The following is a 12,391-nucleotide window of genomic DNA, read 5'->3' on the forward strand; positions in this document are numbered from 1 at the left end:
CTTTTATTTTAGTTTGATTTCGTTATGCAACAGCAACCAAATGAGAATGTAGAGTAATGTAAAGTTGTAAAGTTTGTACAAGGTCGGCTAAATATGTATGTGGGTTCACCGCAGTAAAAGATATTACGTAATTACAAAACAAGGTAAACTCCTGAATAACTGAAGCCAAATATTCACTCACATTTATAGGGATCTTGCAGCCGTGCAATATCGACAGCGGCTAATTGTGGCCCTTGTGTTTCTTCGGCACAGGCTACTAATGTATGCTACTGAGTGGTTCTTACACTGCAAATTTGCAAGCCGTGTGCACTAGTTGTACACAAACAGCCAAAGCAACGTAACACATCTGACAACAATCAGCTGCCTCTCAAAAAATGTGATTTACTTGGTATTTTGCATTATATGTGAAGCACAATACATCGGGGTGTCTAAAAACACTCTTCGTATGAGATAGACCCAGCAAATGTCAGCCATCAGAACCAAAAAGCTCGACGTACCCTTAGTCAAACCCTTAACTCTGACTCGACATATTGATAAATAGGTATTGCCCAAAATGTGACAGAAGAGTGATATGGAAAGAAAAGCCAAAAAGAATTGTTTAGAAATTAGTTTGACAACAAATGTGTCCTTTGAAAACTCAAAATAATTGAATAGGCACTCTACAAAGATTAAGGCAGCTAATCCTCTTAACTTAATCGGTATTTATAATGCCGCCAAAACAGATATCAATCTTGAGTGTACATACTATGAAATTGTTTTCAAAGTTTTACTCCCACTGTCAAAGGTAACTTAACAATGATAACTCCATTTCCAATTTGTCCCCTCCCAAAGATAAAGTTTTGATTACATTGACAGCAACACCAATGAGAATACTTACCTAATTTCTAAAACCTGTCATAAACAGTCCCACTTCCAGATCCATAGGCAAAGTTGTGAAAGCAACCAAATAAATCATAAATATCATAAAGAAAATGAGAAACTCCGCAGATTCTAAAGGATACCAATGTCCCATAATTTGCAATAAATGTAACCCTATCACCAATGATAAAAACCATATAGAACCTAATGGAAGGATATTAAGAGAATGAATCACCCTTATGCTAACCCAAAATAAGGAAACAAATTGTCTCCTTCAACGGTCATACTAACTTTAGAGATCAAACTATTTCAATAATAATAATAATTTCAAGCCACATGAAGGCAATCACTTTGACAACAATTTTAAACACGATATTAACCGCAATATCCTCTCAAACTTCGGTAATTTAATCTCTTATCCTTTCGGCACTTAAATATTGATTACCTTCCCAAAACCCCCATCGCCCTTTAGTACTGGAAAACTTCCTTTAGAAATCGTATCTTATGCTCAAAAATATCCCTAACAACTATATAATCTCCAGTAAAATGATTCTCGCTCGCTTATTGGTAATGCCTTTACAAGAATTAGGGACTTCGTGTCCACATTGAAACTAATAACATTAGTAACCCTTCCCAATCCGGTTTCCGAAAATATACATCACTCTTAACCCTACTTCGGTGGAGATCAGAATTGGCTTTGTAAATACCCAACGCTACACTTCAGTCCTCTTTTTAGATAATGAAAAGCCCTTTGATAAAGCACGGCACAATGACATTCGTCATTGAATTCTAAATTGTAATTCTTCCTTAAACATTCTCTCAGCTTTCCTTTTCATTTCTAAGTATTTATAGACTTGATCTCCTACCAAATCTACATCTCTGACCCTATCCATCTAAAAACGGTTACCCTGCAAGAAGCAATCCTCAGCCCGCTTCTCTACTTAGTTCCTTTTTCAATAACCTCATTATCCCCCTATACTTGGCTGCGATTTCTGCCTATTAGCAGGCCACATCCTCATCTGGAGTACTGGTAATACTCATCATCCATTTTACCACCAATCATATCTAGAAAACCACTGCAACAGACAGCATCTCAAAATAAACCACTCAAGTAAAAACTATTTTCCGTCTGCTATCCTTGTGCACCTCTCAGAAGCCACTCGGAAAAGCAGACCATCTTGGTGTCAACTTTGACCATAAACTTTGTTTCAAACCCCACTGCGGCTCTATCACAGCTTACTGCTGGCAAAAACTAAATCCTTTTCGTTCTCTCTCTCAAATTAGCCCCCCCCCCTCCCACCCCCAATACAGACAACTCTACAGGAATTCGCAATTTCGTACATCTGTTCTCCACCACCCAATAAAAACGTTTTGTCCCTTAACACATTGTTCACATTTGCCAGTATTGGCACATCCTAAGCTCGAAACAATGCAAACTAATTTATTTGCTGTTTAAATTCCATTTCTCTCACCAAATTGGTATTCTGTACCACAAAACTGTAACTATAAGTCTAATCTCTCAAAAAGAATATACGAATGTATCACCTTTAAATGACATTTGTCGAGAGTACACTTTTTCGCCAACAGTTTCGTCATGATTAGGGCTAGAGTTACAGACAACATCTTAAGAAGTATCTACATTTTGTGAGCTTTTTCATGCTCTTCGTTGTCTCTGGGTATTAAATATGTATCATTAATGCTATCTTCTCTGCTTGTTTCTTTGTCTTGTCAATCGAAAAAGTTGAACTCATGGACTACTTTCTATTAGCAGATTTTGTCTCCCGGTCCTTCTTTACCTCAACTCCCATTGGCGTTATGTAGTAAGCGTTCTCACTGTCTGCCTCGGGTACCTCGTCATATACACTACCAGAATCATCGACGTGGTCGCCTTTGATGGGCGGAACATAGGAACGGTTTATGTGTGATGAGGCAAGTCCAACCGGTGTTGCTGGAAGAGGACGTCTCGCAAATCGCTTAGCAAGGGGAACTCTGAAGCACCATATGAGGCCAATTATAGTAAGAAGTATTACAAAGGCGAAGGACGGTACCCCCACGTAAAATATTGTATCTGTTGATATTACGTCCTCGGTTACTGTAACTGTAAAACTACAGGATGCTGTATTATCAGAGGTATCTTGGAACCGATAAGTGACAACAGTCACTCCCCTCATAAAGAAGTCACCGGGTGAGTGATTTTGCGTCACAGTGACGACACCACAGGGATTATCTTCAACTGAGGGCGGAGCCCATGATATAGCGATGCTATCAGAGTTAGCAGGTAATGGAGCCTGAATGTCTGCTGGGCATTGAAACTCAAGACATGCTGAAAAAAAAAGGAACGATCGATACAAAACTACTAAACAATATCCGTTCTTCTTAATATCAGTGCTTGCTGTGATTATGCAACTCTAACTCCATTCTTCAATATAGTATAACATCTGTACCGAATTTATTCCATTTGCATGTCAGAATGAGTAGAATTTGGTTCAATTGGAGACTAGGCTCATTTGTATGTGAAAATGCTGATAACATCGTTGACCCTGAATGACAAGTGAGCCTTCTGACCAGAGGACTCGCTTCCCATATATTTTGTATCTTTTTCATTTTACTATCATATATTGACTGTCATATTGAAATATTACATATACTATCAAGAAACACACCATATGATTTGAGTAGATAGAGTGTCTTTATAGAAATAACTTACGCCCCGAACACTGTACACCTGCATCTCTGCTGTGATCACACTCTTGAGTATAGATTCCTATTCCAGACGGTAAACAGTCACGTAAGGTCCTTTCATTTCCATTGCAGTCGACGTTGGATAATAAAATAGGACCCGTTTCGATGCCCACAAATCCTACCATTACTGCATTCGTTGCACGTCCGTAGCCGAGTTGTTCACATACTACATTGGCATCTCTGATGTCCCATCCAACATCACATATGGTTCCCCACTGTCCTGCCAAGAAAACTTCAACGCGACCTGCGTATCTGTCACCAAAGCCATCCGTCAGTCGCATCTGAAAGTTACCATCAGTGATCACTGGCGGTAAAACAATATACCTAGTTGTTAATACACCTTCAGAATTAAGGCTGTTGAGGACTTACCCCAACGATCCGTTTTATCATGAACCACATTATCTCATATTGCCCTCACTCTCTCGTTATTCCCCCTCCACTTCCACCCCCTCCCTGCGCATTCACACGATCATATTTCATAGCCTTTTAAGTAGGCGAGCTCTGCTTATTAAGTTAATAGTTAGTTGAAAAGGAACGAAGTAACAGTAAAAATTGAAAACGTCGTTTAAGAGTTTTGAAAGTAAACTGATACAAAACATTCTAACTTCTAGTTTACCATAGCATTATACTAGTCGAACGGTTAGAATGGAATAGATAATGACGGTTTCGTGCATTAAACTGATGAATAAAGGATCTTCTGTATGACTAAGACATCCTCAGTTAAACAACATCAAGACTGCACCTCTTATTTATGAGCAGCTCGTACATTTCTTACCAACATTATCTCTGTTTCATTTAGCAAGTATAGTAAGTCTATTGCATGTGTGTGGGTGTGTGTACGTGTGTGTTTTACTCAGCTCTCTTATAAGTATCTATTTGAAAAACTTTTTTCGAAACATCACAGCCCTGTATACCTTTCATATGAAGAGGATATTTTCCACTGCATTTATATTAATTGATAAATAATTTTCAAGATTGAACAATTTTTCAATTTAGTTTAGACATGCATTTGACACGTGCTTCCAAATCTAGCAAAAACAACTGCCATGAATAAATAAGGAGTAAACGTACGATTGCTCCTTTCACAAACTACTCCAGCGTGGTTCTCCCGATCACAGCCTACTTCCGAGAAGGGACAACAACCTATTGATCTTTCTCTTCCATTGCACTGCAAGCCTCCTCGATGGAAAGTTTCGTTCTTGATTTCACCAAATGGAAATATTGTGTGAGTAAAATACACTGCGGTTCCATATCCCAGTACACCACAAACTACGTTTGCATCATCAATGTCCCATAAATTACCGCAGATATTACCCCAAACTCCGTTAAGGAATATTTGTACACGTCCTGAAAACATGTCCGATCCGTCTATTAGCCGTAGTTGACCTTCATCTAAATACGAAAGGAATTGAATGATCATATGACAAACTTTTCATTCATCATCGAAAATGCTAAAGAAAACTATTAGAACAATAAAGAGCGATATCACTACGGGCATGGCATCTGACATTAATGAACATCAATGCACGTCACAATGTTATCAAGCGTTGCTCAATTACAGCATTAAGATAACTTTAGCCAATATTTACAGGCCACAGTTCGTTAATTCATTAGTGGGGGTGATGCCTAATTTAGTTTATTTTGTACAATAATACAGCAACTTTGTTTTAATTGAGATGGAAAGGCAATGCAATTGCCTTAAACGATGTCGAAAGATGATGTAGCTTTTTAGATTACCCTGGAAATAATTCACAACTATAAAACGTTTTGAGATTCGGTATATCGTTCTGGACAAATTACCTCTTGGAATACACACGACACCGGCATCTTCAAAATGTACGCAGTTGCCACGTCCTTGATGGTTGCAATCCACAAGATGTGATTCGTTTCCATTGCAGCTCACGTCATCGAGATGAATATTACCAATACCCTTTCCGAAGACAGCATTACCAGTAGCATTCAAAGCGCCATCGAAACCAAGCTCACAGCAAACCACCAGTGCATCGAGAATATCCCAGCCCTCGTCACACACTGTACCCCACATTTCGTCGAGGAAAACTTCAACACGTCCTGAAGAATTACTTGGCCCATCCACAAGTCTTGTGGAACCTTCGTCTAATTGAAAGATCATTTTGCAAGCTTTAAAGCTTTAAACACAATAAAACGTCAAATTTATCCGTTGCTAAATACAAAAAAAAAAACACACTCTTTCCATATAATTAACACGTTGCGGTCTGCAATTTTAAGAAGGTTTTGTACCGTAGTTGAATCGAATGGTTGGTAGAAATACAATATGGAGCAGGGTATGTTAACTAGACTTCCGTTGGACTCCGATGGACCAATGGAGCAGCTAAAATGCCATACAAAATAAGTCGTTATGGTATAAACATTGAATTTGAATCCAACGTGTTAACCATAACCTTTACAGGTCTTTATAAAGGGTGTGTGATATAGGTGTATATATGATATAAAACGGATTCTTTCATGGTTTGCTTAACAGCATATGCAGAAAGAATAATCAATTCGAAAATTTGACTTAGCAATTAACATAATAGTTTAAATTCATCCCTTGTTGTACACTATCCAATTCAGTTGTATAATAAACTAAGTGTAAGTTGTATGTATCTGCATTACATCGTGAAACCTTTAATGGTTATTATTAAATAAAACTAGGTGAATGTATAGCTGATCGGCATCTCTTCATTCTGACACTCTACATCATTCAAGTATATGTAAATTGTTTATACTGAGAACAAAGCCCAAATACACGCTGCAAGAGCCTGTGGAACTATAGGAAATGTGCATTAAAGTTAATTTTACTTACCATAAGAACTACATCTTACACCAGCGTCCATTGAGTGGGAACAGACGTGGTCAGTCATGTAAGCACAATCAAGAAGAGAGCTTTCAAAGCCCGAGCATTGGACATCATCTAAGTGTATTACACCATTTCCTTTGGCGAAAAAAACCGAATTTAGCAATCCAAGAGACCCTTGAAAACCTAGTTGACGACAAACGACATCAGCATCACTAATGTCCCACTGATCGTCACAAACTGTGCCCCATTCACCATTCAAGAAAATCTCAACTCTTCCCGCTGTAGCATTCCCGTCTTCAAGACGAAGTTGTCCTTCATAGTACGAATCTGAAGGAATAGTCACAAATAACATTTAGTTGACCAAACATGAATTGTAAACCCAAACTGTACGAGTCTTTTTTAACTTTAAAGTTATAGTATTAGTTATAATAAAATAGCAATATGAACTTGCACTTAACATTTAACGACAACTACTGTTAATGTATTAAAAGGATAATTTCATCATGAAATCAACAACTGATAGCATTTATTCTTTTTATTTATTTCACTAACCATCAAAAGAAGCACAGCTGACGCCAGCGTCCTCGTGGTGCCCACAGTCGTGGACAGTTGTGTGAACACAATCAAGTAGAGAACTTTCAGAGCCTGAACACACAACGTCGTCTAAGTGTATCAATCCTGTTCCTTCTGAGAAGAAGGCGAAACTAAGCGCTCCAATAGCTTCGTCAAATCCCAGTTGACGACAAACTACTTCAGCATCACTAATGTCCCAAACATCATCACAAACTGTGCCCCATTCACCATTCAAGAAAATCTCAACTCTTCCCGATGTAGCATTCCCGTCTTCAAGACGAAGTTGTCCTTCATAGTACGAATCTGAAGGAATAGTCACAAATAACATTTAGTTAACCAAACATGAAAGGTAAACCCAAACGGTACGAGTCTTTTTTAACTTTAAAGTTATAATATTAGTAATAATAATTTTGCAATATGAACTTGCACTTAACATTTAACGACAACGTCGTTAATGTACTAAAAGGATATTTTCATCATGAAATCACCAACTGATAGCATTTGTTCTTTTTATTTATTTCACTAACCATCAAAATATGTACAGCTGACGCCAGCGTCCTCGTGGTGCCCACAGTCGTGGACAGTTGTGTGAACACAATCAAGTAGATAACTTTCAGAGCCTGAACACAAAACGTCGTCTAAGTGTATCAATCCTGTTCCTTCTGAGAAGAAGGCAAAACTAAGCGCTCCAAGAGCTTCGTCGAATCCCAGTTGACGACAAACTACTTCAGCATCACTAATGTCCCAAAAATCGTCACAAACTGTGCCCCATTCACCATTCAAGAAAATCTCAACTCTTCCCGATGTAGCATTCCCGTCTTCAAGACGAAGTTGTCCTTCAAAATATTAATCGAAAGGAATAGTCACAATTTACATTTAGTTGACCAAACATGAAAGGTAAACCCAAACGGTACGAGTCTTTTTTAACTTTAAAGTTATAATATTAGTAATTATAATATTGCAATATGAACTTGCACTTAACATTTAACGACAACTACTGTTAATGTATTAAAAGGATATTTTCATCATGAAATCACCTACTGATAGCATTTGTTCTTTTTATTTATTTCACTAACCATCAAAATATGTACAGCTGACGCCAGCGTCCTCGTGGTGCCCACAGTCGTGGACAGTTGTGTGAGCACAATCAAGTAGAGAACTTTCAGAGCCTGAACACTCAACGTCGTCTAAGTGTATCAATCCTGTTCCTTCTGAGAAGAAGGCGAAACTAAGCGCTCCAATAGCTTCGTCAAATCCCAGTTGACGACAAACTACTTCAGCATCACTAATGTCCCAAACATCATCACAAACTGTGCCCCATTCACCATTCAAGAAAATCTCAACTCTTCCCGATGTAGCATTCCCGTCTTCAAGACGAAGTTGTCCTTCAAAATATTAATCGAAAGGAAAAGTCACAATTTACATTTAGTTGACCAAACATGAAAGGTAAACCCAAACGGTACGAGTCTTTTTTAACTTTAAAGTTATAATATTAGTAATAATAATATTGCAATATGAACTTGCACTTAACATTTAACGACAACTACTGTTAATGTATTAAAAGGATATTTTCATCATGAAATCACCTACTGATAGCATTTGTTCTTTTTATTTATTTCACTAACCATCAAAATATGTACAGCTGACGCCAGCGTCCTCGTGGTGCCCACAGTCGTGGACAGTTGTGTGAGCACAATCAAGTAGAGAACTTTCAGAGCCTGAACACTCAACGTCGTCTAAGTGTATCAATCCTGTTCCTTCTGAGAAGAAGGCGAAACTAAGCGCTCCAATAGCTCTGTCAAATCCCAGTTGACGACAAACTACTTCAGCATCACTAATGTCCCAAACATCATCACAAACTGTGCCCCATTCACCATTCAAGAAAATCTCAACTCTTCCCGATGTAGCATTCCCGTCTTCAAGACGAAGTTGTCCTTCAAAATATTAATCGAAAGGAAAAGTCACAATTTACATTTAGTTGACCAAACATGAAAGGTAAACCCAAACGGTACGAGTCTTTTTTAACTTTAAAGTTATAATATTAGTAATAATAATTTTGCAATATGAACTTGCACTTAACATTTAACGACAACTACTGTTAATGTACTAAAAGGATATTTTCATCATGAAATCACCTACTGATAGCATTTGTTCTTTTTATTTATTTCACTAACCATCAAAATATGTACAGCTGACGCCAGCGTCCTCGTGGTGCCCACAGTCGTGGACAGTTGTGTGAGCACAATCAAGTAGAGAACTTTCAGAGCCTGAACACTCAACGTCGTCTAAGTGTATCAATCCTGTTCCTTCTGAGAAGAAGGCGAAACTAAGCGCTCCAATAGCTCTGTCAAATCCCAGTTGACGACAAACTACTTCAGCATCACTAATGTCCCAAACATCATCACAAACTGTGCCCCATTCACCATTCAAGAAAATCTCAACTCTTCCCGCTGTAGCATTCCCGTCTTCAAGACGAAGTTGTCCTTCAAATTACAAATCAAAAGGAATAGTCATGAATAACATTTAGTTGACCAAACTTGAAAATTAACCCAAACTGTTAGCGTCTTTTCTAACATGAGATTTATAGTATTAGTTATAATAAAATAGCAATATTAACTTGCACTTAACCTTTTACGACGACTACTGTACATTAAAAGTATATTTTCATCATGAAATCAACAACTGATAGAATTAATTCTTTACATTTATTTCACTAACCATCAAAAAAAGTACAGCTGACGCCAGCGTCTTCGTTGTGCCCACAGTTGTGGACAGTTGTGTGAGCACAATCAAGTAGAGAACTTTCAGAGCCTGTACACTCAACGTCGTCTAAGTGTATCAATCCTGTTCCTTCTGAGAAGAAGGCGAAACTAAGCGCTCCAATAGCTCTGTCAAATCCCAGTTGACGACAAACTACTTCAGCATCACTAATGTCCCAAACATCATCACAAACTGTGCCCCATTCACCATTCAAGAAAATCTCAACTCTTCCCGCTGTAGCATTCCCGTCTTCAAGACGAAGTTGTCCTTCAAATTACAAATCAAAAGGAATAGTCATGAATAACATTTAGTTGACCAAACTTGAAAATTAACCCAAACTGTTAGCGTCTTTTCTAACATGAGATTTATAGTATTAGTTATAATAAAATAGCAATATTAACTTGCACTTAACCTTTTACGACAACTACTGTTAATACATTTAAAGTATATTTTCTTCATGAAATCAACAGCTGATAGCATTTATTCTTTTTATTTATTTTACTAACCATCAAAAGAAGTACAGCTGACGCCAGCGTCCTCGTGGTGCCCACAGTTGTGGACAGTTGTGTGAGCACAATCAAGTAGAGAACTTTCAGAGCCTGTACACTCAACGTCGTCTAAGTGTATCAATCCTGTTCCTTCTGAGAAGAAGGCGAAACTAAGCGCTCCAATAGCTCTGTCAAATCCCAGTTGACGACAAACTACTTCAGCATCACTAATGTCCCAAACATCATCACAAACTGTGCCCCATTCACCATTCAAGAAAATCTCAACTCTTCCCGCTGTAGCATTCCCGTCTTCAAGACGAAGTTGTCCTTCAAATTACAAATCAAAAGGAATAGTCATGAATAACATTTAGTTGACCAAACTTGAAAATTAACCCAAACTGTTAGCGTCTTTTCTAACATGAGATTTATAGTATTAGTTATAATAAAATAGCAATATGAACTTGCACTTAACCTTTTACGACGACTACTGTACATTAAAAGTATATTTTCATCATGAAATCAACAACTGATAGAATTAATTCTTTACATTTATTTCACTAACCATCAAAAAAAGTACAGCTGACGCCAGCGTCTTCGTTGTGCCCACAGTCGTGGACAGTTGTGTGAGCACAATCAAGTAGAGAACTTTCAGAGCCTGAACACTCAACGTCGTCTAAGTGTATCAATCCTGTTCCTTCTGAGAAGAAGGCGAAACTAAGCGCTCCAATAGCTCTGTCAAATCCCAGTTGACGACAAACGACTTCAGCATCACTAATGTCCCAAACATCATCACAAACTGTGCCCCATTCACCATTCAAGAAAATCTCAACTCTTCCCGCTGTAGCATTCCCGTCTTCAAGACGAAGTTGTCCTTCAAAATACGAATCTGAAAGAATAGTCAGAAATAAAATGAATTATATAGTAAAATAGCAATAGTTATTTGCTCTAAACCATGAAGTTCTCAACTGTTCCCGTTGTAGTATTTCCAGCTGTGAGACGAAGATGACCTTTGTGATATTGGTTTTATAAGAGAAATGTATTTTCGGTATTTAAAATATTAAACAATTTGGATTGGAAATCAGTTTTTGGAACATATAGATTAAACGCTAATATTGATCTACATCACCTCTTCTATATAATGCAGTCTAAGAAGCAACTATCCAATCCCGTAGTTAACTCTTTTCATCGAGTCTCTCTTATGAGCCCTTATTTATTCTTGTATCTCATCCCTTCATGTAATAGTGCTACTGCGGAAGAAGTATTGTATCTCTATCGACAATACGTGCAAACAGAACAAATCGCCGACCCTTCTTATACACAGAAACGTGAAGCAAGTAAAAGCACCCGTCTACAAGCGTACGGTTTGACATCATGATTTCTAACTGAGCGTTCGTATGCACTTAAAGATGACGCCCACTTGCGCATATACGCAAAGTGTTTCCTTTGAAATGGATGTTCGTTTCGTGAAATTGCTTTGCCGAAATTTTAAGATGGTGACCGAAACTATTTTTGTCCGTAATACGAGTAAGGAACCGTAACAGAACTCAGGTACGTCTTTATTTGGCTTTACCTACATGGAACTAATGTTTTGAACCAGAGAAGGGGAGTAGAAAGGAAAGGAAAAGCTTAAGAATCCTACCGGAATTTATTTGCACTTTCATGATGAACATTTTCTGTTATGCACAAACTTTAAAATATTCCTAACAAGGGAAACAAATTCCACTGAGGCTTCACATTCATTAAGACGTCAATTATGCACGAGTCCTACGGCCTCGTGCATCCAGCAAAAGCCATCTGAATGTTACAATTTATTTTAAAAATCATAAGAAAATAATTATAAGTTTTCTCGAAACGGTACCTTGTAGTTCTTCACCGTTATTAAAGTTAACAGTCTCAAAACACTATTAATACGCCGAAGCATCGCAAATATGTCATCACTTTAGCCTTTACGATATTTCAGGAGGAATGGTTCGAATACTTTAAGCGCTCGGTTTCTCAGGAATAGACCCTTCAATCGTGAGCTCCCTGAGGACCCTGGCCCGCAAGGACGATCAAGACTATTGTGACCACTCGGAGGATCACGTAACCCGGTTACTGTCCCTCTTCGCTTCCGCATAATCACAGACTGTCGTTTATAGTAATATAACTAGCG

General features: G+C 38.0%; 1 protein-coding gene across 1 annotated transcript in view; it reads right to left on the reverse strand.

Annotated features, from left to right (window-relative positions):
* Positions 1-2,173: 2,173 nt before the first annotated feature.
* The window catches only part of LOC139968173 (scavenger receptor cysteine-rich domain-containing protein DMBT1-like), a 38,664-nt gene continuing 28,446 nt past the window's right edge, over positions 2,174-12,391 (reverse strand). Inside the window, exons 16-28 of the mRNA XM_071972568.1 lie at positions 10,802-11,125; positions 10,258-10,566; positions 9,710-10,018; positions 9,166-9,477; positions 8,617-8,925; positions 8,068-8,376; positions 7,519-7,827; positions 6,971-7,279; positions 6,425-6,733; positions 5,401-5,715; positions 4,672-4,992; positions 3,566-3,904; positions 2,174-3,181 (exon numbers count right to left, since the gene is read on the reverse strand). Coding sequence (XP_071828669.1) covers positions 2,613-3,181; positions 3,566-3,904; positions 4,672-4,992; positions 5,401-5,715; positions 6,425-6,733; positions 6,971-7,279; positions 7,519-7,827; positions 8,068-8,376; positions 8,617-8,925; positions 9,166-9,477; positions 9,710-10,018; positions 10,258-10,566; positions 10,802-11,125 — 4,343 coding nt within the window. The 3' untranslated portion in view covers positions 2,174-2,612. The remainder of the gene's footprint in view (positions 3,182-3,565; positions 3,905-4,671; positions 4,993-5,400; positions 5,716-6,424; positions 6,734-6,970; positions 7,280-7,518; positions 7,828-8,067; positions 8,377-8,616; positions 8,926-9,165; positions 9,478-9,709; positions 10,019-10,257; positions 10,567-10,801; positions 11,126-12,391) is intronic.

The sequence above is a fragment of the Apostichopus japonicus genome, chromosome 5 (genome assembly GCF_037975245.1).
Source record: "Apostichopus japonicus isolate 1M-3 chromosome 5, ASM3797524v1, whole genome shotgun sequence".
Taxonomy (NCBI): Eukaryota; Metazoa; Echinodermata; class Holothuroidea; order Aspidochirotida; family Stichopodidae; genus Apostichopus; species Apostichopus japonicus.